The sequence below is a fragment of the Glycine max genome, chromosome 7, assembly GCF_000004515.6.
Source record: "Glycine max cultivar Williams 82 chromosome 7, Glycine_max_v4.0, whole genome shotgun sequence".
NCBI lineage: Eukaryota > Viridiplantae > Streptophyta > Magnoliopsida > Fabales > Fabaceae > Glycine > Glycine max.
In genome coordinates this window covers 1,598,443-1,622,534 of record NC_038243.2, presented here as the reverse complement: position 1 = coordinate 1,622,534, position 24,092 = coordinate 1,598,443, and the positions used below count along the sequence as shown (strand labels likewise).

At 32.1% G+C, this 24,092-nt stretch overlaps 4 protein-coding genes across 4 annotated transcripts; 1 reads left to right on the top strand and 3 right to left on the bottom strand.

Moving 5' to 3' along the window:
* Positions 1–212: 212 nt before the first annotated feature.
* Positions 213–3,428, bottom strand: LOC100807249 (F-box/kelch-repeat protein At1g51550). Its single transcript, XM_041017211.1, has 2 exons — positions 2,675–3,428; positions 213–1,511 (listed from the first exon to the last, which is right to left on the bottom strand). The coding sequence occupies exons 1-2, from the start codon at positions 3,087–3,089 to the stop codon at positions 538–540; spliced, it is 1,389 nt and encodes a 462-aa protein (XP_040873145.1). The 5' UTR covers positions 3,090–3,428; the 3' UTR covers positions 213–537.
* A 1,180-nt stretch (positions 3,429–4,608) lies between these two features.
* LOC100785526 (uncharacterized) lies at positions 4,609–9,601 on the bottom strand. The gene is made up of 9 exons (XM_003530129.5): positions 9,164–9,601; positions 8,502–8,726; positions 8,261–8,363; positions 6,792–6,871; positions 6,623–6,700; positions 6,389–6,480; positions 5,569–5,680; positions 5,081–5,206; positions 4,609–4,989 (listed from the first exon to the last, which is right to left on the bottom strand). Exons 1-9 carry the CDS (start codon positions 9,374–9,376, stop codon positions 4,873–4,875), a joined length of 1,146 nt encoding a protein of 381 aa, XP_003530177.1. The 5' UTR covers positions 9,377–9,601; the 3' UTR covers positions 4,609–4,872.
* A 4,667-nt stretch (positions 9,602–14,268) lies between these two features.
* On the top strand, positions 14,269–17,026 carry LOC100787649 (beta-glucuronosyltransferase GlcAT14A). Its single transcript, XM_003530131.5, has 4 exons — positions 14,269–15,116; positions 15,547–15,622; positions 15,843–15,958; positions 16,090–17,026. The coding sequence occupies exons 1-4, from the start codon at positions 14,588–14,590 to the stop codon at positions 16,638–16,640; spliced, it is 1,272 nt and encodes a 423-aa protein (XP_003530179.1). The 5' UTR covers positions 14,269–14,587; the 3' UTR covers positions 16,641–17,026.
* Positions 17,027–19,596: 2,570 nt separating this feature from the next.
* LOC100781783 (B-box zinc finger protein 32) lies at positions 19,597–20,663 on the bottom strand. Its single transcript, XM_003530124.5, has one exon. It carries the CDS (start codon positions 20,511–20,513, stop codon positions 19,782–19,784), a length of 732 nt encoding a protein of 243 aa, XP_003530172.1. The 5' UTR covers positions 20,514–20,663; the 3' UTR covers positions 19,597–19,781.
* Positions 20,664–24,092: the final 3,429 nt, after the last annotated feature.

The window sequence follows — 24,092 nt, the reverse complement described above, 5'->3', positions numbered from 1 at the left end:
TTTATGAAAATAAAGTATTGTTATTATAAAAATAGCAAGCATCTTAATTTTCCAATCTTAATGTCCTAAACAAAATTTCTCAGTGTTACATGCATAATAAATTCCCTTTAAAGGGAACTTTAGTAGTTTTATGTGATCATGATTTTGTGCATTTGTGTTGTGAAACTACGGCATCATGCTATGAACATTAACGGTTAAAGTATTAGATTGAGGCTTTAAAAAAATTGTATTTAATGGCCTGCTGCAACTTTATTTTACAAGTTTAACATTTAAGTAATTATTAACATAATCTACCACATTGAATAAAACATCAATAAAGCAGTGCAAACGATTTGGTAATCTTCACAGTCATACCATTGCTTTCTAATTATGTAGTCGCAGTTCATACAAGATATTGACACTGACTGACCAATATAACTGCTATTTTACAGCAGCTAACACAATAACAGCAGCAACTATGACAAGATAATGGTATGTAGTTGGAAGATACTGTGCACACTACGGTATGAATGGTCTCAAGAAAGAGCCATTAACTAGCTAGAGCTGAAGCACAAGCTCCACAAGAAAGAGCTCCCCATCAAACCTGAGTCCAGAAGGTTCAGCAGGCTGAAGAAAACCATCCACCATTCCACCAAATACATACACATAACGCCCTGATCGGTCTGCACAGGCACGGTGAAATGATCGAGAATTTGCCGCATGTCCACTTGATTTCCACCGTTTCCACATTCTTGTCAACACTTTCTTTGAGCTCACTGTGATTTGCTGAGTGATGCAAGGGTAAGGGATGGCACTGATATCTAACACCCAAAAATCATCTTTCCTTTGTCTATATGAGTCTTCTCCTCCATAAATTAGCAACCTGCCTCCCAAAACCAATGTAGCTGTGTGACCAACTCTTGGAAGGGAAACACCAGCTGGTATGCTTTGTAAATCATAAACTATTTGGACCCATCTCTGATAACCTTGGTATGTATCCAATAACCAAACATCATCAAGCACCTCATAACCCAAGCCTCTTCCTCCAAATAGTATTGTCCTGCTTCTCCCAATGCATGTCAATGTGTGTCCTGAACGTGGTGGAGGTGAAGGGTGTGCCACAATCTCATGCCACGTACCAAAGCAATGACTATCTGACATCTCCAAGACCCATGTGTCCCCCAAACGGAGGCCATTAAGCCCTATACCTCCATGGATTATCATTCTCTTTTCATCAATACAACATGCAGCATGAGCCCCTCTAGAGGGCGGTGCAACATTCCCCACATCAAGCATTTTCCATGAAAATGTTACACCGTTGTTTTCATTGAACATGACATGCCCCAACCATGTATCGTTTTTACGGTTGCCACGGTCGTTGATTCCTCCAAAGAGAACAAGATAATCACCCATCTCCACACATGTATGCCCAAATCTCCCACTTGGAATGCCTGAATGGACTGTCTGCCATTTCAACATTCTCCGGAAATCATTGCCAATGTATGCCACCCACGTGTCATCAAGATGTCGTCCTAAATAACAATAATAACAAAAAAGCAAGGAACAAAGATATTACAAGGTAACAGTTACACTTTAGTCAAGAGAAATAGAAACTTTCTCTGAATGGAAAAATAAACAGTATTCAGGTAGAATGCTTCATAAAATAAACAGTATTCTATCTGGCAGAGTAGAACTTGGGTTTTAAAAGTGAACCAGAATAAAATAAGAAAAAATAAAATAATCTTTTTCATAAGCTAAAATTTTATGTGTAAGTTAAAATTCAACTTTGGGAGAAACTAATATGAGAAGACTTCTACGAATTAATCAGCTTAGCTTATGTATAAGTTAATTTTAGTTTATGGAAAAATTTGTTTCATTTTTTCTTTTTATTTTCTTCTCCTATGAGTACTTGTGAAAAAGTTTATCCAAACATACTAAAAAAAAAAAAACATTACAGTTCATAACAAGGAGAGGCTCTACCGACTTGCAACAAATAGAATGTGGCCTATTATATATAGTGTTTGCTTAGTCAATAGTTCCCTTTCACTATTTCATTGATTTCTTCATCAAGCGGTCACTAGTAAGGGATGGAAACACTAGTAGATGTCATGAAGGTAAACTTTTTGGAGTCTCTTTCTTTTCAATTTGCACATAAAATGCAACAGAAAAAAGCAGTCATAAATAATTAGTGAATGGAGAAGAGAGAGCAAAGGAGGGAGATGGTTCTAGTTTCATGGGCACGCTGACCTGAAGTGTTCAGGGTAAGTTGACATGCTTTATGATATTAATTGTTGTAAAGAAGAAAGCCCAATATATACAATTAACTCTTTCAATTGATAAAATATGGTACATGATAATCAAACTTGACAATAAAAAAAAAAAAATAACGAACTCACGTCATCCTTAAATATAAGGCCGATCACCTAAACAAGTACCAACCAACTAAAATAGTGGAAGATGTAATAGTTAGATGGCTCAATTGAATGTTACATATGGCATAATAATGCCGTACAAAATTGGGTTAGTTTAATAATTTAGTGTTGAATTGGATTCCTTTTGTAGTGGGGGAAAGGACAGAACTTGTCTCCCTTTTCTCCATCTTAGGGGACAGACATGATGAGATAATAGTAACCGAATCCAATTTTGTTGATGAGGTGAGGAATAAAAGAAGAAAGATGGAGAGAAACGAACGAACCTCCCTCACAGCCGCCACCAAACAAGACAAGACAGTCGGAGACAAAGTTGAGAGAGTGAGAAGCTCTGGCTGCAGGGAAATCCAAATCTGACACAAGTAGTTTATGACAGCAAACAGAATCCATCTGAGAGACTTGCTTGTAGAGCCTCATCCAAGGGAAGTGACGATGCTGGTTGTTACTGGAAAGTGAGTCAACACAAGTGGAACCCAAGTCCCTTTTGCACAAAGATTTCCATAGAGTGTGTGAGGAAGTGAGAGCCCTGAATCTCTTGCAAGTGATGGATAGGGAGAGGATTGCATCTATGGGGAGGAGGAGGAGAATAGTAAAGAGGTAGTCTTGAGCCATGTTGCTGATTGGTGATCCACAGCTGCTGTAACTGTGATTCCCACTTGTACTACCCTCAGACTCTTCCATGCTTCTTGGATTGGAACAAAACAAAACAACCAGGTGGTGTTATTTTTATATGGATGCAGGGAGAGCAAGAGAAGGAAAGGGTTTGTTTGAGGCAAATGACATGCTGGTGAGAGAGAGAGATAATTGGTAATTGGTAATTGGTAATTGGTAATTGGTAAAATGAATGAATGTGTTGTTTGTGACTGTGTGACGGATGGGTTGAAGTTGAAGGAAATGGTAAAAATGGTGATGTGGAAAGAGATTGAGGGTGAGTGGGGTGCCCATTTGGTTTGTCGTGTATGTGAAATTATGAGCCTTGCCTTTTGTTTCAACATGTCTTGGCTTGGCTACCATGCCATGTCATGTTTGTTATCTATCTGGACAAGACAACCAAAAAGAAAGAATGAATCAAAAGTATCTAAATAAAAAATAATAATAATAATAATAATATAATCATCATCGTGCATATTATTATATTACAATAAAATAATGGTAATGATCCAGGCACAGGCAAAAGACCTTCGTGCTTATTATTACTATTACATAGGATTAGGAGGCTTTTGCTTCACCACAATTCTACTGAGTGTGGTTCGTTCAGTCAACTACATTACGTGTCCACTTTCTTTGTCTTCACTCTGCATCCGAATGCATAACTAACTTCCACATTGTTCAATTAACGGAAACTGTGGTTCCCATCTATGACATACATACATATGCTGTCCAAAAAAAAAAATCTATGACATATATACTGTACATTCCTTCTTTTAAATAAGTACTCTATTTGGTTTGAAAAAGAAAATGGAAAGAGTGTAGATTGAAAAGGATATGAACAAAAAGAAAGTGACTAAAAAAGGAGTAAATTTTAAGAGTTATTTAGTATAAAAGAAATATGAAATAAATAAGTAAGTGAAAAGAAAAAATATATATTCTTTTCTTGAATACTAAATTATATTTTTTTTATTAAATATTGAATTTTGGATAAGTAAGTATTTTAAGAAAGATGTAAAAAAAAGTTATTTTTTATTGGGTTAAAATCAACCCTTCCTCTGTTTTCTCATTTATTCAACCGTGAGAAATTTTACTCTACGAAAACCAACGTTAATTTTACTTTTTTTTAACTATTTATCACCTTTTAATTGAGACAAAATAATAAATACATAATTTCAATCTGAAATAAAGAATGTGTCAAGTGCATGTATCATGTTTGAATTTTTAATTTTTTTTAAGACCAAAAAGAAATATTTTTCAAAATATTTTTTTTAAAATAATAATATAAAATTTCCAAACGTGAGCTACCTGTTTCTAACTCTAATCTTTAAAAAAAAATGTTTGTACCTTTTTATTACTTGCTAAAAGGTTACAAATATCTCTTTCTCCAGTAGAAAGATAATGAATGTTCATTTGATTAAGAAATTAGCGGAGTGTTTTATTTATAAATCTGAGATTATTGTTTACTATCAGCTAATACAGCACGCAAACTTAAATCAAACTTGGCTGGCATTTTACAGTCCACGCATGGAAGGGGAATTCAAGTGAGGAATTTAGGGGGGAGAAGCATACTATTATTTATTGAGTTCTGATATATTATTTCTAGTTTGACTATGGTGGTATAGCCCACAAAAAGTCCTCTCACGATCAGACTTTAGCAAATATGCTTGCAGATGCATGGATATAATACACTGTCTGGTGCATGTCAACCAGGCAAAATGTATAAAATTAACCATTCTAAAGTCCGATTAGAAACTCGCATGGTTCCATATCTTGTTGTCTACTCTAGTCAAAGGGGAAGAGGACATCCAACATCTTATTTCTGCAAATTGTACACTTTTCCTTTGTGTATTAATTTCCGAAGAGCAGCTTTAGCTTCTTCCAATGTTTCTACACTCTGTCCTTCATCAAATGATATCCTCTGAATGTTGAACTGCATACAAGACCTCAAATAAATGATACAGACAGCAGCTAGAAATATTAGAATTAGAAAGCCAAATCTAACTAATGTCAAAAAAACATACCTGGGCACCTTGACGGACCCTAATATCAGTTCCTTTGCTGTCTATAGATATGAGTGCAGCGTCATCTACCTCGGTCTCATTAGATAGAAGCTTCTTTAGGGGCTTTGAGAAGATAGCATTGAGTTCCTATTATTTCAAACATAAAGCCAAGCAATGACGTGATATAACTCTAGGGCAGGTTTACATAATCGATCAATAAGTAATACACAAGGGAAAGTACTGGGGTCAACTAGGAACCCCCACAAAACCAACCCCAATTAAGGCCTCGAATGTGCCAACATGTTATACATCCATCTCCAACTACTAGGCCAAAAAAAATTAGGATGCCCCATCCAAACCAATCCCATAAGTTTCTTCTAAAATGTGGGAGAAGAGAGAAACAATTTTAGCATATAAAATTGTTTTTAAAATAAGATTATTTACTTTTGCCTACACAAGAAATTATTTCCTTTAACTCCCTTTGTAGAATAAGAAATCAGAAATTTCACCTTTAAATACTGTTCACCACCATCGACTGCAATCTTATCAGGTTGAAGGGTTTCATATTCCTTTACATCCACCCAAGCAACAGTACCAAAGCCTCCAATGAAATATATGTCCCTGCCAATAATGAACTGATTAAATTAGCTATGCAGGTTGATAATGATAGTACCAAATGACATGATGAATTTTAATTTCCCAATTCTTCATGGATTCTGTTGTTCGCAAGCACTATATTTTTTCTTAAGGAACAATATTTTTTATGAAAAATTCAAAAGGATACAAAAGACCTGAGCATGTTATTGATGCTTCACCAAGTACCTAAAATATGATTGTTTCGTAAATCAACATAAAAAAAACTATTTGTCTTGTCAAAATCTAGGATATTGGGTTCTTCGACAAATATTGACACTTATAAACCAGGCCCAGGTAAAATGCCCCAAAAATATGCAAGAGAATTTGCTCAAAAGATTATTCATTCAATACAATCAACTTGGCAGTAGCTGCTTGTGTGTGTGAAGGAGAGTGTAGGCAATATATCAAATTAGAGGGCCATTTTTATGTGAAAGTGAGAGGAACAAATATTGACTATTAAATCTCATAACGAATGATCAATATTAAAACTCAAAAGTCATGTGATTTTTTAACAAGTCACATGACTTTATGTGATCGTGTGATTTTAAGTAGTCTTTAATATTGACCACATAATCTTGATCATCTATGTATGATTGTATGATCAAGATTTACTCCTCTCACTATATAAAATAATTTTTTTAAGAAAAAATTACTAGATATATCCCATTTATGTATAGCTGGAAAGAAGCCAACCTTATATTCTGCATCCTAAAATAGTAGAAGTTGCCCCATTGTTGAGAAGGACCCTGTTGATGCTTCGCAATATACTGCTTATGAGCCCATTCCTGTTAGTGTACAAATAGTCAAATAGATATCATGACATGTACAAATAAACCTCTAACTAAAAAGTATCTCTATATGAATAACTAAAGGTACAAACAAGTGCACATTAGCTGATCCACAAAAACAAATTAATCAGCAAACAACCTGTTGATCTTCTGGAAGTGGATAGACATCCCCAAAAATAGTTACCCTTGCATTGGACAAGCCACTCCATCCAGGTATCTAATAAATATAACTGTCAATAAAACCCAAAATGGAGAAAAACAAGAATCAGAAGTCTAAAACTTTAGATGAGAAATGTCAAATTGCAAACCTGGACAACCAGTGTGCATCTTGGGTCAGCCAACAAATTCCTTGTGTGAATCGCAAGAGGAGAAAATGAAAATATTGGATCTACAAATGAAGAATATAAGGCATGATTTATAGATAAACACTACAAACAGACAAGCAAACCATAAGTGTTCCACAATTAACACTGGGCATCATGAGACAGACAGCAGATATGAATCAAGGAGCACTTTATAACACATGAATCTTGAGGTGGACTGTGCATCTTTTATGTACTCTTTATTTTCTTTATGTTTATGTAGTATCTACAATTATCAATTAGATTTGAATATTCTGTAATTCATGCCCATATTCCAACTAAAGCAGGAACATGAATCTCATTCTCATTCCTCAGTCCCCACATGCTCTTACTCATAGCACATGTTATGCTACAAAAAGAAAGATGGGCTAAATAGAAGTGATGGGCTGCATATGTAAGAAAGGAGAAGCGGGAGGGGAATTGGAGAAAATGGAAGAATGCCGACTGCAGAGAAGATGTCAAGGGAAGAGTCCGATAGAAGCACAGATTAAAAACAATAGACCAGCTGGTTCAGAAAACTGGTAGTATGAACTGGTTGTTTTGATTTTTTCAATTTTTAATTCAACTAAAATATTTGTTTGGCCAAACAAGGTCCACTGCCAACATATAAAGGTCACGTATGAAACGTTAGCTTTTCATTACCTTGCAAGATAAATAATACAGTCATTTTAAGCTAATTTAAAATTTTACCTAACTATATTTCTTGTGAGTTTATATTAGTTTATTACTTATTATGTTATATAATATTAAATATATATTGAATTATGTACATTTCAACCACAATCAGAACAGCAAATGTCTTCAGCCTTCCATGACTGGTCTGATTTTTAAAACATTGATTAGAGGGTGGGAAGGCTGTAACAACACAGATAGCTGTCACATGTTGAGTGGTGGTACCTGAACTGTGGGCCAGTGGGTAAAAAGGGGGAAGGAAAAGTGTAACAGATAAGTAAGAATTGAGTGAGGTGGAAAGGCTCGGGTGGGCTGAACTGATGAAGTATTCTGTTCTGCTGCACAATCTCCATAGTTATCTTCCTGTTTTCTTCTATATTTTAGTACTAACAGAGGGCTACTTCTGTTTGTAAGGCGCTTGGTCTCCCTATTTTATATCCTAATTTTGAGTTCCTATCATATTCTCACTCATTTCTCAGCAAAGATCAAAACTAGATGGGAAACATCTATAATGCATGCCCAATTTACAACAATTTAATTATCTCTACCCGATCAACTTAGCTGAGTCCATCAAATATTTATTATCATGATTGTGACACATATGGACCTTGGGGCAGAACTCCTAACTTAATCTCCTATTTGAACAATGGAAAAACAACTAGGCACTAAAATCCATAAGTGAATCAAATATTCATGACTGAATGGAAGTAACTAATCAAGCAAATGAAGAATTGTTGACTTACGACCCGTTGAGTCTGGTGCAAAATCAACCAGAGAACCAAATGGATATCCTTCTCGTCGGTGGTGCATACGAGACATTACAGTGCACAAATGAGCAAATCTTGCCTTGAATTATAGAAGGAAAAGGCAACGAAAAATTAATAAAAGGGAATCCAAGAAGTTAATTGTGCTAGATTCAGTTATACAGTTGAATATACAAAAACAAATTCAAAGTTTTGCCATAAACAAACACCAGCAGCTTACCTGCTCCATCAAATTGCGTACTGCTAAAGCCGGTCTAGGTAAACCGTGAGCTGAGGTGGCACTCTGCACGCCACCAGAAATGGGTGTTCTGAAAAGTCCAGCCCTGGTGCCACCACCCGATCCACTTCCAGCTGGGGCTGTGATCGTTGACCACGACATGCCCATTTGTGACGGCGCATCTTGATCATCTTCGGAACTCTCGGTCTCGGAATGGCTTAAATTTTCCTTCACAATGGAAAGGGCACCAAACTAAGTGAAAAGTCAAAGATAACATATCTGTTGATTAGGATGCATAAGATAAGAGCAAAAAAGAAATGACCAATCAACGACCCTATTGACTATTGTTGTGAAATTTCCATGAACTGTCAAGTAAAAACAACATGAAACTTAAAGAGAGGGAATTCGGTTTGGAGATGAAAATTTAATTCCTAATGAAAGACACATAAGCCATGAGTATCATGATCTCGTTTTGGAACAAGTTGATTAAAATGCGCAATAATAATAAGCAGAATAGAATAGTGAATAGGGTTTAAGAAGGAGAGTGGTTTAATAAAAAAAAAAAAAAATGTTGAGAAAGGGCACCACCTCCAATTCCAAAGTCTAAAGGTTTGAAATTGATTTTACGGTATGTATGGTAAAAAAGGAAGGGAGGAATAAAGAACCAGAGGTTGAGACGCCAAGGTGAAGTCGTTGGTGGGTTCATCGGCGGCGTCGGTGTTTGGGAGAGCAGAAACGCGAAGACGGAGAAGGTGCGAGTGAGAGTGTTGGGTGGTTTTGAAGAAAGCAAGTGGCGGCGCTGTTCTGACAGAGGAAGAAGAAGGAGGGCGAAGGAGAAGTGAGCAAGAGTCTTTGGGGATGAAGGAGAGTGCTTCCATAGAAGTTTGAGTTAGTTTTGGGAAAGGAAAAAGAATCCGACAATGGATGCTATTGTATTGTAATAAACCTTAATTAGCGTATAGAGAGGTTGAGGTTGACAATGATAAATATACAATACAATAATATTCCTTTATTTGTCCCTCTGTTCCTTTCGAATCCAATTTTACTCAGATTAGATTAGATTGGTGACTCTGTGGGCTGAAGAATGAGATTAATTCAGATTGAGATTGCCATCGCTTTTGCTTTGCCAACTCAAATACCACTTCCAACTCTCACCCCCCAATACCACTGAGTTTGGTTAAACTTTTTTTTTAAAAAAAAGAAGATTTGTTTATTATAATAAACTGAAAACTGATTATTTTTAAAATTTTACAAAAGTCTGCAGGTTTTCTATCTTTTGTAACAAATCTCTAGTTATTTTATCATTTTTAAATTATTACAAAAAATAAAAGACAGAAAGTCAAAAGTATAGGATAATATATACAGTATTTGTTGAAATATATTATTAATTAAGTATGTATAATTAAGTTGATACTGCTTAAATATTATTTTCACTGAAATTTGTAAGATAGAACTAATAATATAATAAATAAATTAAACCAATAATATGCATTGTTTCGTTACCAATTAAACCATTATGACTTATTTATAAGATACTATATTTGTAAGTTATACGTGTGCATTTTATTTTTATTCTACACGTGTGCTTAAATTTTACGTTTCATGTTCCTCTTAAAGGCTTTGTTTTCTATAATCCTTCTTTCAGCTCAATTAATTTCATATAAAAGATTTGGACGCATCACTTCGGGTGTCTTTTCTAATGTGTTCTCTTTATCTTTGATAACGACTATGTATTGATGACAAGAGGAGGATCATCATCAAAAACTAAGAAGGATGATTTGTGTATTTGTGAGTTTGATTTGTGTCTTTTCTATGTATTGATACTGCTTATGGTAGAATATCACGGTTGTTTACTATAAATTATTAAGAAGATATGTTGAAACACATGTGACAATATAATAGATGTTTGTGTTGAGAAAAATTATGGATTATTATACTCTACTAATGGCTGGATGCAAATTAAGAGATAGTATATTTTGCGTGATGGTGGTTGGATAAGGATGTATTATTTAAATACATTTAAGATTATGATAGAGGTAGAATGTTCATTCCTTGCATTCTAAACTCACTATTGTTTCTCCTCCAATTGATGTACTAGATGATGATGAAGATAATTAATTGTGTTATCTTCAACGGGAACTAAAGAGTAGAAAATAATCGTGCATCAACGGTATTTGTGTGTTATTTTTCTTTTGTTATTACTAGTGTATGTTCATATAAATATTGGATTTATTAATTGCCAGGTCATAACAATTTGTGTGTGCTAACCGGATTTGGAAAAGATCAGAAAAAGGGAGGGCATTTTATAGAACAATAAGGAATTGTCGTGTTTATTTGGGAGTCGCAAGGAATGAAACCAACCAAGACATATGTTAAAAAAAAGTTTAAGAATATTGTTTCTTGATACTTTATACTTCCAAGTATTTTTGGACTTTTGCTTCTGACGTTTTATGTGTTTTTAACAAATATTGGAACAAAATGGATTTGAATGCATGCCTGGGCGGTTTATTATTTCGGTTTGTATAAACTTTTTAATTGAAAAAAAAAAAAACGCTTCATTGGTTTATATTGAGGGATGCTTTAAAAAATTTAATATTATACTTTGTAAAAGTATTTAAGAATATTTGTCCTATATTATTTAATACTAAGAATTGGAAACGTGATTAGGAATTTATTTTCAATAATAAAATAAGATTTGTCAATATACATTTTATACAAACCTAAAAAAAAGCTCAAAAGCTCACTCTCTGCATGCACGGGTCTATGCTCTAAAAGACATGGCGTATAGAGGAATGATATTAATAAGGCTTTGTATAGAGGACATGTATATAGATATGAAAAAAAAAAACATAATTATAGTAGTAATAAAAAAACTATACTTTGATGCAGACATCCTATCCTATATCTTATAATGTCAAAAACTATAGTCAATTCAATATCACAATTTTGAAAAGATTAAATTAATTTGTTTACGTTATTACAATAAAATGGTAATTTATACTTTATGGGGGATAATTTGACAAGGAAATGCATTAATATCTACCCAAAAAAAAAAAAAAACATGACACTATGTTAGTTATTTTACATCTGTGTAGGCTGAAAACATTCAATGGTAATCATTTTTTCATTAAGAATGTTGGGTAGTGTAATTTAATCAAATTTGTGACGCATTTATTTGATTATGGTGCGACTAATTCTTAGGTCAAATAGGGGTTATGAATGCATATCAAGAAACCAAGCTACGGTTGGATCTAAAACTGAAAGAGTGTTGCGATTTTAAAGATCAGTTTCTATATTAAGATTTTGTCTCCAATCTTTTTAGACAACAATATGGGTCTTGATCAAATGCATCATCTTACTTTATCAAAATATCATCATCTTAGCGTTTTTAATTTACATAAAAAAAATAAAATATTATTCTATAAAAATATAAATTATACTCTTATAATTTCTTGTCCGGTTCATCGCACGGGTTCAGTATCTAGTATACTGCTAGTGAAATTGAAAAATGAACAACAAGAATTAATGCTGACGAAAAATTAATAAAAGATACAAATCATTAAAAATACAAAAGGACCGGATGAAAAAAATTATAAAACATTTGTTTCACGGTTTTAAGTTATTACACACCCGAATTTTTTTTCCATTTATGGAATTGTTATCCCTAGAAATATATTATAGGAATATCATCTTTGGGTATTTTAATATATATATATATATATATATATATATATGCGCGCGGCGTTTGGTTGCATTTTAATATTTCTGAAAATAATTTTTTAAAATTTGAAACAATTGAAATATAAATAGAAATAGAAGTACATGTATATCAGACAATAACTTTTTCATATTTCCATGCGAATATGATGGGAGAAAAACATGTTATAAAAGAAAATTCTAACCTTCTCAGCCTGCAATCAATAATACCGGAAATACTTTTAAAAACTTCTAACAGAAAAGAACATATGAATAAAAAAAACTAAGATCTTGTGGTCAATATCCGTATCTTAAACAAAAAGAAACAGTTTTTTTTTTAACTCTCGATCATCATGAAAAAGTATCTTGATTAATATAAAATTGGATTGGGAGATAAATAAAACCAGATTAATAAATACTTTTTTTATTCCTAATTCACTTTTGATGAACATATTCAAAAATAAAAATAAGCAACGCAAATTTGATAATATTATAATATACAATATGATTGAAACTATAATTTTTATATTCCAAAAACAATATATAGTTTTTAGTTACACAATAAATAAATAAATAAATATAGTGCAACATATAGTTTTTCGTTACACAATATATATATATATATATAATGCATTCCACCCGTTACGAAAACTAATGGTTTATTTGGATTAATAGTGCAATAGAGAAATGTAAAACAAATAAAGTGGAAAATCATATTTTGGATGGATAGAAATAAGAGCAAAATAAATGAGAAATTTCTCTCTATTTATTTAAATGAGTGAAAAATAGTATAAATAAATAAGTTATATGATTTTATTTTTATTAATTAAAAAATTATCAAATTATTATTTTCTTAACATAAAATGTAATTATTATTTTTGTATAAAAAATGTTTTCATATAAATTATAAGTTGTAAATAATTCATAGACATGTCATAAACAAGTGCTTATGTCATAAATAAATAAGCTCAAATAAATTGTAAGTAAACTATTCCAAGTGCATGTTATTATCTCAAGTATATTTTCTTTCTATTCAAATATAAGTAAAAAAAAAGTCTGTTTGATAGATTTAAACATATGCAAATTTCAACTAATATAATCCTATTTAATGTTATCATTCCAAAAAATATTCTTAAATTATTTCAAATGTAAGCATGGTCTCTAATAAATATGACTAAGTGTAGTTTACAAAATATAATTATTTTTATATGAAATCAAGAAAATCAAATAAAGTTAACCAATATCCTTAAACAATGTGAAATTAGGTATGTTTACTTATATTTAAGTTGAGTGGAGTAGTTAAGGAAAAATATTAGAAAAAGATAGATATATTATCTTGTAATAGAAATAAAACTGTTGTATTTTTCGTAGTTATGATTCAAAGAAAACAGGTAAAAGTAAAATTTTACAATCATTTTACATACTTTTTTGTTTTGACCTTTTTCTATCAACTTTTTCGTTTTAAATAGTCATGTTTGAATACTAAGTTCCTTAAAAATTCTGATGGGCCTTTACAGTCGTATCATTTAATTGCAATAAATTAAAGAACGTTGATGCAGATAATAAGTTAGAGCACATGTTGATACGATTTTGTCTACAAGTGATTTTCATGTCATCCCTGCAGTGCACGGACTTGCATTGAGTCTGAAATCGTTTCTAAATCAATTAAAATGTTAAGAATCAAAGTGTAGAGAGTTCACCACTTTCTTCTTGAATCTCTTTGTGAAAGGTTAACATGATGTTCGAACAAGTGGCAATTTAGTGAAACCAAAGAACAATAACGTAAGAACGGTATAGATAAATTGGTAACAGCCAAAAAAAATAGCCATTTACCTTTGACTGAGATGGAGTGATCGAATAACATTTTATTCGCGGAAAAATAGTGCATGTAAACTCCCTCTCATCACATATCATTTTCACTAATTTTTTAATCTCCAACGAACAAATAGTTTCTTGTTTACAGAAAGGGTCATAATAAGCTTTCAAACTTGCAACCCTGCTTTTTGTTGCCTTCCATTTCAAGTTTTCAAACGTTAGGTACAAGTTTCAACATCCTTCACCTTTTTTCCATTCTCAATCACATTCACACCTTCTACACTGATTTTTTACCTTACTCCTCTCGCTTTAAGTTGAATTATTAATCCACATATATATTATCATTATAAATATTTTTCTCTAATGTACCTTAGTATCTCCCACCTTTATATTTGTTGGGATTCATTAGCATTTGAAGACTTCATCTATGCATTAGATCCCCAGATCGAAGTCAGATCAAAGGCAAATTTTGTTACTGAAACTGCTTTCATAAGAGATGAACTTCTTCATGGCAACCAAGTTTATCTGAATTTTAATCTTTCAAGAACCTTTCTTTACATCCACATACAACCACTTCAATGAGAACATCCAAATTTCCATGTAGGGGATTGGATTATCGTCTATTCCTTCTGATTTTTGCTGTATGTTTGGTGTTGTATGGAACAGTTTCAAGATTGAATGCTCCAAATGTTTCTTATGCCACAATATCTAAGTTACGGCACTTCAATCCTAAGCATGTTATATCAAAAGGAAAAGGGTACCCTCCTGTGCTTGCATATTGGATACTTGGCAGCAAAGGAGAGAGTAAGAAGATGTTGAGGCTGCTGAAGGCTTTATACCATCCAAGAAATCAGTACCTACTTCAGCTTGATGATCGTTCCTCTGAGTCTGAAAGAATGGATTTAGCTATTTCAGTTAAATCCATTAAGGTGTTTGAGGAATATGGAAACGTGAATGTCATTGGGAAAAGTTATGCCATCAATAGGATGGGATCTTCTGCTCTTTCTGCTCCTCTGCATGCTGCTGCTTTGCTTCTTAAACTAAACCCAGATTGGGACTGGTTCATCACCTTAAGTGCTTCAGATTATCCTCTCATGACTCAGGATGGTAAGTGTCTTTGATGTAAATGTTTTATGTGCTATAAACTTGCGTTCTGAAGTTTTCTTTCTATTAATGGTACGCATCATGAGTTGAGTTCCAAATTGAGGTCAATTTGAAATGTTAGATGACTCTGAATTCAATAACTCCAACCAAGTAAAAAATAGCTGATTGCTAGAAATATTAGAATTGCCCTCTTCCAAGTTTGTGTAGTTATGTTGAGATCTAGAAAAATTGAATTGTATCAAAGATGCTACAATGGCTTAACATATGCAATTGCTCATGATCTTCTTCTTAAAACCTACACAGTACTTACTACTTAGTGTTTCATAAATTGTGATAACCAACGCCTAAAACACTAATTTTAGAGCCTAGGTTCTCTATCAATGTGCCTTCAATGGGATAACAATTCAACCGTGTTTTATTTATTTCTGTGCAGATATCCTTCATGCTTTCACATTTTTGCCAAGATATGTCAACTTCATTCATTACACTAACAAGACAGTTCGGAACGAGTAAGTAATCCGCAAATTAAAGTCTGGCTTATTTCCTTATCTAAATGCATATTATAAAGTTTTAATTAAATAATCATAGTGGTAAGTGATAACTATAGCTGTTAAAATAATTAATTAGTTACCTTTATTTGTCATGTTTGAGTAGAGAGCCCTATGTTACCTATCTGCAACAGAGAAATCATCTAAACAGGTTTATAAAATGGTGGATGACCTGATGCAGGCAACGAGACATTAATCAAATTGTGGTAGACCAAAGTTTACACTATGAAAAGAATAGTCCACTTTTCTTTGCTGTGGAGTCCCGAGATACCCCAGATGCTTTTAAGCTATTTCGAGGTCAGTTTACTTTCAAACTTCAGGCCTTGGTTTCCTAATACATGAAAGCATGAAACAAAATTGATCATTGAAGTTTAAGAATAAAATTCACCATTTTTAGTTATTAGTTTCTCTTGTCCTTTAATTACTAGGTTCACCCTGGATGATTCTTACAAGATCCTTTATGGAGTACTGTGTTAGAGGATGGGACAATTTACCAAGAAAACTTCTAATGTTCTTCAGCAATGTGGCTTATCCTCTGGAATCATATTTCCACACAGTGCTGTGTAACTCCCACGAGTTCCAGAATACCACTGTGGACAATAATCTAATGTACAGTCTTTGGGACACTGATCCATCTGAATCCCAATTACTTGACATGTCACACTATGATACAATGCTGGAAACTGGGGCTGCATTTGCACACCCATTTGGCGAAGATGATGTGGTTCTGGAGAAAATTGATGATTTGATTCTTAACCGATCATCTAGTGGGTTGGTTCAAGGAGAGTGGTGTTCAAACTCAGAAATAAACAAGACAACAAAGGTTTCAGAAGCTGAGGAAGAGTTCTGCTCGCAATCTGGCAATATTGATGCTGTAAAACCAGGGCCATTTGGCATCAAGCTTAAAACTCTACTAGCTGATATTGAGAACACAAGGAAATTCAGAACTAGCCAGTGCAAATCCTTTGAAAGTTGGTGACAAAATAGGATTTTGCCAAAACCACTTTGAAAATGGATCCTTTTTTATCCATGCTAACTGAATGAGACTGTCTTTATGAGATTGCGCATTGCTGTTATTTAGGCCTGGAAGTTTGGAACAGAAGATTCAAGATTGTGTTTGCTCAAAGCTGAGTTTTGTTTCCATTTCTCTACACTCACAGCACAATTCTTTTTGTTCCTTTTGGTACTTTTTTCCATGAAAAATTTTAGGATTGGTTTGGCTAAAAACTTACTACTAAAGATAACATTTAAGCTGGGACATTTGTAGTTTATCTGTTCATACTTACAGTTGAAGCAATCAAGCTCCTAGAGTTGCATATGAATTGTATAAATCACATACTATATCTTTCTATTCTATTTAAATAAGAAAATATCCATGGACACCAAACTCTACTTAAAACTTGATACTTAAAAGGGAAAGAGATAAAAGAAAGATAGATGTAAATATAATAGGTAATATGATTGTGATTGGAAAGATATTAAAAAATAGTAATAGAATAAATAATATGTTAAACTGTCCATATATCACCAATTGTTTAAATAACTAACTTAAATCAACATATAATCTCAATCATTCCACGTCATGCTCAAAATAAAGCAGAAATTGAAACATAAAACTTGTACGATTTAGAATTTTTCTTTTTTTTTCAGTTATGCCTAGTTGCCTACTTTTAGGGAATCTAATCTGCCTCCCCATCCCAAACCCATTTATTGTCCATTTAATTTCCCATAATTAATTATCTCAATAAAATATTAATATTTTTTTATAAAAAATAAGTAATTTATCAATATCAATAAAAATAATTAAATTAATTATTAATATCATAAATTTAAATTTTATTCCAAAAATATTTGTAAAATTAAATAGTTTAAGTACTTAATGGCATTACTTGTAGTAATTTTTTCTTACAAATGACCATGAATTTTGTTTCTAATAAGTTTATGAATGTATTCACTTGCATGAAAAGTGATTACGTGTCCCGTTAATAGGTTCTCCAATAAAATAAATTAAGGATATAAAAATATTCTTTTTAAAACATCACGACCCATATGATATCACGCGCAATAATTTTATATTTTTCATAAAGATATTATGCTTGACACTTTGATCTTTCAAGCCAAAAAAAAAAAAAAAAGTAAAGGCATGTTTGATGTACACCATTTCAAAGATTGATTGGTTTGATGGAAACCACAATACAATAATTATGGATGCGTTTAAGTTAAAAGTTAGTCTTGTATAATTTAACATTTTATCTCTTGACTCTTGTAATGATTTTGGACAACTAAGGGACCTGGTTACTACTTACAGAATAGTAGGATATTTTAAGTTTCATAAAGACCTCTCTTCGATTATGATTTAAGCCACTACAAACGGCTTTAAATAACACGGAAAGTTCATGGGCATTAGTTAATGAATACTTTAAGGAAATCAAATTACGGTTAAGAATGAGCCATGGCAACAAAACTAATGCTATGAATTTTAAATTAAAAGTAAATGAAACATGTGGTTTAAACATAATGAAATCCCAATTGGGACAGAAAGAATCTAAAAACGCAAAAACCGAACTATCCCGCTCTCTGTCTTTCTCTTCGTAGGATTCTAGCAATAACTTTAAACAGCAACCACAATGAAGAGCTTTGCTATTCATTGACCCTGACCCATCTCATGTATCACTTTTGAGAAGCACATTTAGACCTCACATCTATCTCTATTATATCTATACTTGATTATGAGTGACTCAACAGAACACCATCCTTTTTGTGGTAGCTCAACCTCTTTATTTAACCGCTTGTTTTTTGCACACAGGTTGTTGACGTCCATTATTACTTGGCAGAAATTGTGGGTTCCAAGTTGGGACCAAAAGCAATAACGTACCAGACGTGTGGTTTTAAATTTGGTACTCCCACTTAGTATCTAACTATCTATTTGATAGAACATCAATTCAATTATGGTTGTTGCCTGTTCAAAACCAAATGAATAACCTCAACAAAACCAAAGATCAAATTTGTTCGCAGAATTCAGATATCGGTTTTTCGATAATAAGTGGCACCTACCAATGCCCCTTTTTATTTACTAGCCAGAGAAGACGTGCAGGCATCAGAGACATGAATGATTTGTATGGATTAATTTTGTTTAAGCCTGATGAAACAAAAATCAGAAGACAACACAGTAATGATTGATGAATAGCACATTTAGATTAGATGCAACATCATGACCTCGTGTCGCGCATTTTGTGGTTCATTTTTCTTAGGCCACATATTTTGGTGAGTTTTTGCATGTTTGAATTAAAAGTTTGAAGAGCCATAAAATACTTTTACTATCAAATTAACAATTTTTTTTTCTTTATTTCGATTTTTGGAATTATCATTGAAATCCACAAATGAAATTTCCACACATTAAGAAAAACATAGTAACCTTTATTCTGTAAAACAAGAAAAGCAACTACAGCTAAAATTAAAATTGTAAAACGATAATAGGGAAAAGTTAAATTGGTTGCCAGTGATTCCAGTTGCACAATCCCCCCCAAAAAAACTACTGGTAGACATTTATCCATCATGGCGAGTTGGTAACAATTTGAACTCTTCCACATTGGCTTTCATGTCAAACCGTCGAAATTTTTTCATTTGCTTCTTTTATTAATCAACAATATATGAAAAAGAAAATTTATAGTCGTGTACTTTGTAATTTCTTAAGAATAAATAAAAAATGTTAATCAATTTTGAAAAACTATCTGGGACCGAAATTTCAGGCATAACATAAAAAAAATATATATACTTAAAAAAAACGATTATAATGGAGCTACAACTGCAAATTTAAAACCCTAATATGAAGATCAGTAATGTTTTATGAGTAAAAAAAACGCATTGGCTTCGGTTGGGTCATTAGACACATTACGAATTACTACTAAAACCTTGTCTATTAAGCACATTTAGAATGAGTTGCTTGGCTGGCTAGTTTTTCATTTATATTCGAATTTGTTGATCCAATTGCTACACATTAATCAACAACCATTCGTAGATACAAAAAAGAAAAGAAAAGCAAAGGAAACTAAACTCAAATTTGAAATCCACACATTTGGATTACACATACATTACAATGCATTGGTATAGCTATCATCAGCTAGGACTCGCCCCATCCTTCCTGCAATTCGCGGCGGTGCGTGAAGACACGTGCGAGGTTGGCATGTGCGCCCAGAATCAGCTTTGCTGGCACTCCAGATATTGCCTCCAACCTCGCCAGATTCTGACACGTGGCGAGGCCTCTGTCCCCACAAAATCTCAGCCCCAACCAAAACGACGTCGCAGCAGCCACCCTGAACGGAAGCGACCTCCACTTTCCGAGGCACACACTCAGAGCGTTCGACGCCACGCGATTTCCGTTCACCCCTAACCCTAACCCTATCTCTCTGCTCCATTTCTCAAACACCTCCGCCACCGATCCGCCATTTCTCCGCCGCTTCTTCGCCGCCGGAGATGCGTCGTCGGTCACGGAGGAACTCGAGAAACTCCTCCTCCTCCTCCTCCTCTTCTTCTCCGCCTTAATCTGATTCGTAGAGCAAGACTCGGAACTGGAGACGCAGGTAGAAGAGGAAGGGAGAGAATCGGAGTCGGCGGAAGGAATCTCCAGGGAGCAAGAGGTGCAGGTGGAGGAGAGGTGGCGGGATATAGCACCGGAGATGTGAATTGCGGCGAAACGGTTGCATTTGGAGCAGAGGAGGCGGCGGAGGTGGCGAGCTACGAGGAAGTTGGCGGCGTGGACGGCGGCGTCGCAGTGGAAGCAGAGAAATGCGGAATCGGAGGGACAATAGAGAGAAGCTAGTTGATGACAAAGCTCGCAAGTCTTGGGCTTCATCTTAATAAGTCTCTGAGGTAGAGAGAGTGGAGTATGCTGTGACCAAATGTGTTTGATATTCTACTCTCGTATTAATACTACCACTCAACCCCATCATATCATATTTTAAATACTATGCCTTTTGCTTTTCAATGCTTTTTTGTGGCTACCAATGCGAGTGAGCTCCTCAACTAACCGCCAGATATCATATACTTGCTTTATACATACATACTAATATTTATGCCTGCCGTTACTTTTATATATTTTCTCTGTGCATCATTACACCCGTTATTTTAGTATCCATTAAGTTTAATTGGATATTCACTATTTTTATTTTTAATTTAAATATTCACTATTTACTTGAATAAGAATGATTTAGTAAAAACAAAAAGTATGGATGATTTAAACAAACTAATTAGAAAATAATAAATAAAATTTCTTTTATATTTATCTCTTCTCTCTCAACCAAATACATCCTTAATTTTGAGCTAATGAACTCAATAATTCGACTTATTTTATGTGATGCTTTTAATTTTTAATCATATTACTTATTTTTTAAAAAAATTTGAAGTATTTTTTACTTTTTAGAATTAATAAACCAAACTTGAATCAACTCATTTTATTAAGTTGGTTCAAGTTGAGATTGATAAGAAAAAATTTCTAAATTTAAAACATTTTGATAAGAAAAACTTCTCTTTGAAATTAACATGAAATGGAAGAAAATGATATCTTCCTTTTTCCTTTTTTAAGTTTTAAAATTCATTTTATATAACAAAGAAATAAGTAAAACAATAATTATTATACTTTTTATAATTTTATATTAAGAAAAATAATTAAGTTTTTTTTTAATTTTAATAAAATATATTTATACTATTTATTTATTTGCACTCTTTTTTTTACTTGTCAGAATAAACAAAAAAATCATTAGTTCTTTTTTTCTTATTCTATTCATTAAATCGATACATTTTTTTACTTTATTTTTCTTGATTTCTACATTTTCTATTTCTTTAGTATGTACTTTACTCTTAATGAAAACTGACTATAATAATACCATTCTTAATTAATATATCTATTAAACAATCAGTCATGCTATTATGAGTTTCTGAAACAAGAAAAGCATTATATGCCTAATTAACACCCGTGCCTAAAACAAGAAAAAAACACGAGGAAAAAAATGTTTATATGCCAAATATAAAAGACAATGTATGAGGCTATGAGCAATCTTCGTTTCCTGCACTAATAGTTTTTACTCTTGCTGAATGGTTGGAGGCAAAAGACCCCCAAAGCAACAAAAACATTCTTAGCATCTTATTTTATACAGTAACTAAAATATTTGATAACATTAACAATTGGTACAATTTAATAACACTTTTTTTCCTGTTTGAGTCTTATAGATAATTAGATATGTAATGATATATTAAAATATTGCTCAACAATAATATAGTTGTATTAAGTAGAGCATTTTCTCTATGGGAATCACTGATATTTCTTCAAACAAATTTTTATCTTAAAAATGTTTTATGTTAAATGGTTATACAGTAAAAATTGTAAATTAGATATAAATTAAAACGTGTAAAAAGGACAAATTGAGTAACAAAACTTAGATATTAATAAAAATAAAATTTTCATTGCTAGTTTTTAAAAAAAATAATGAGGTGCTCTTTAGTATTTTTTTCATAGAAGTACAAGAATGGACCTCTTCTCTTCGTTTACAACAACATAAAGTCATAAATTGATTGGAATTACCAAAGATGTGATATTAAGCGACTAAACAATGACTTATCTGGTTTTCGTTTGATACTTTCTGTTTCTCGTGTCTTTTTCCCTTGGCATTCAAATCCTCGTCTCTCTCGAACTATTTTCTTATAGCTAGAAAGTATCAACCCTATGTTTTGAATGCCTTTTTTTTTTTTTTCTTTTATTCTGGTAACATTAAATATTTTCATAATTTCAAGTTTGCCAAATCACCATTTTTATCGGGTATTTATTCTTCTTCGGCTAGGTGGCATATCTTTTGTTAAATAATTTATGGCAGCCATAATTTTTAATAAATGAAGGAATAGATTTAAAGTTACCACTTAACCTAAATTAATTATCTATTTAATTTTAGTGGCCTATAAAGACCGTAATCAACGTTTCGGTAAAAACGAAAATAGAAGTGGTTGTGATGTAAATAAAGATGGAGATGGAGGTGGAAAATATCTATACCACGAGTCTAATACATCAAGGATTGTGCTCCACGTGGCACCATTCACTTTCCCGTCCTCGTTTCAGCCACGTCATCAATCAAGATCAACAGTGCTTACGTCACTCTATTTTAGATTTTTAGAATAGAGAATTATTAAAGTCGTACTAATTATAGAAATTTGCTTGGCTTAGGTGACTGCTTGGAGTGCTTGATTTGATTTTGAGGGTTTTTGTTTTTCATTTTTATATGAAAAAATAAGAGTAAAAATAAGTTTATTTAATATTTTTAAAACAAGTTGAAAACTAAAAATAACACATCAATATTTTCAATTTTTTTTTAAAAAGTAAAAACATTATAACACCTTAAAGTATTTTTTTAAAACATATTTTAAAAATTTTAAAATATTTTTTTATTCAAAAAAAAAAAAACACTCAAATCAAACAAACTAACTGCAACCTTAAGTTTTATGTTGGGAAAATTTGTACCGTCCGTGATTTGGAAATTTTAAAATAAAACTAAACTGAGATAAGTACCAAGCAGGGACGGATTTACATTATTAGTTGGGGAGACATGCCCCCTAATTTTTTATAATTTTCAATATAAATAATAATATATAATCTATTAATATTAGAATATTTATTTTGTATTTTGAAAAAAAAAATTATTTAATGTTATTGTTGCGAGGATAACTCATTCTTTCACCTTTTTAAATGAATATTCTATATTCCCTTTATAGTTTTAGAGAGATAATTATATTCTTTTATCTTTTAGATAAAATATTCAAATATTATTTTTCAATTATATTTGCTTTATATCATATTTTATTTTAAAGGCTATAAATGATCATATTTACAAGACTTTATTAGTCGTCCATTAATATTATATGATTTTAATATAAATAATTTGAAAATTAAATATTATTTATTAACCTTTGTCAAAATAGTAAGCTTAATTACAAAATTATATAATGAATAGGTACTAATGAATGGAGTAATCAAACAAAGTTTAGAAAAACTTTTAATATATTTTATATTTTAATGTATTATATATTTTTAGGATTTTTTGGTGAATATATAATTTCAAGATATAAAAAATATAGAATACATCAATGTTAAATAGGCACTACTTAAAATTTTTAATGATGTTTTTATCAATCCAAAATTTCGGTTGAAATTTATTTTAATGTATTATATATTTTTAAGATATAAAAATGTTAAATATAATATATATGTACGTGTGTATAAATGTTAATTTATTTGAAAATGTATGCACAGCATAATACAATCAATATCACCTAAATCAGCAATTAAAATATACGAATTCACTATAGAAAAAAATATAAAATAATGTAAATGAAGCAAGACTTATTTCTAAAATAATTACATTTATTTTTCTAAAATCGTGCATATATA

Bases quoted from the DNA above. Each gene is read 5' to 3' on its own strand.
- LOC100807249 (XM_041017211.1), bottom strand. From the start codon at position 3,089: ATGGAAGAGTCTGAGGGTAGTACAAGTGGGAATCACAGTTACAGCAGC. The intron at 1,512-2,674 runs GTTCGTTCGTTT...ATTGTTATTTAG, and splicing joins TGGTGGCGGCTGTGAGGGAG to GACGACATCTTGATGACACG.
- LOC100785526 (XM_003530129.5), bottom strand. From the start codon at position 9,376: ATGGAAGCACTCTCCTTCATCCCCAAAGACTCTTGCTCACTTCTCCTT. The intron at 8,727-9,163 runs GTTCTTTATTCC...TCCATTGTGAAG, and splicing joins CCTTGGCGTCTCAACCTCTG to GAAAATTTAAGCCATTCCGA. The intron at 8,364-8,501 runs GTAAGCTGCTGG...CTATAATTCAAG, and splicing joins TACGCAATTTGATGGAGCAG to GCAAGATTTGCTCATTTGTG.
- LOC100787649 (XM_003530131.5), top strand. From the start codon at position 14,588: ATGAGAACATCCAAATTTCCATGTAGGGGATTGGATTATCGTCTATTC. The intron at 15,117-15,546 runs GTAAGTGTCTTT...ATTTCTGTGCAG, and splicing joins TCCTCTCATGACTCAGGATG to ATATCCTTCATGCTTTCACA. The intron at 15,623-15,842 runs GTAAGTAATCCG...GACCTGATGCAG, and splicing joins AACAAGACAGTTCGGAACGA to GCAACGAGACATTAATCAAA.
- LOC100781783 (XM_003530124.5), bottom strand. From the start codon at position 20,513: ATGAAGCCCAAGACTTGCGAGCTTTGTCATCAACTAGCTTCTCTCTAT.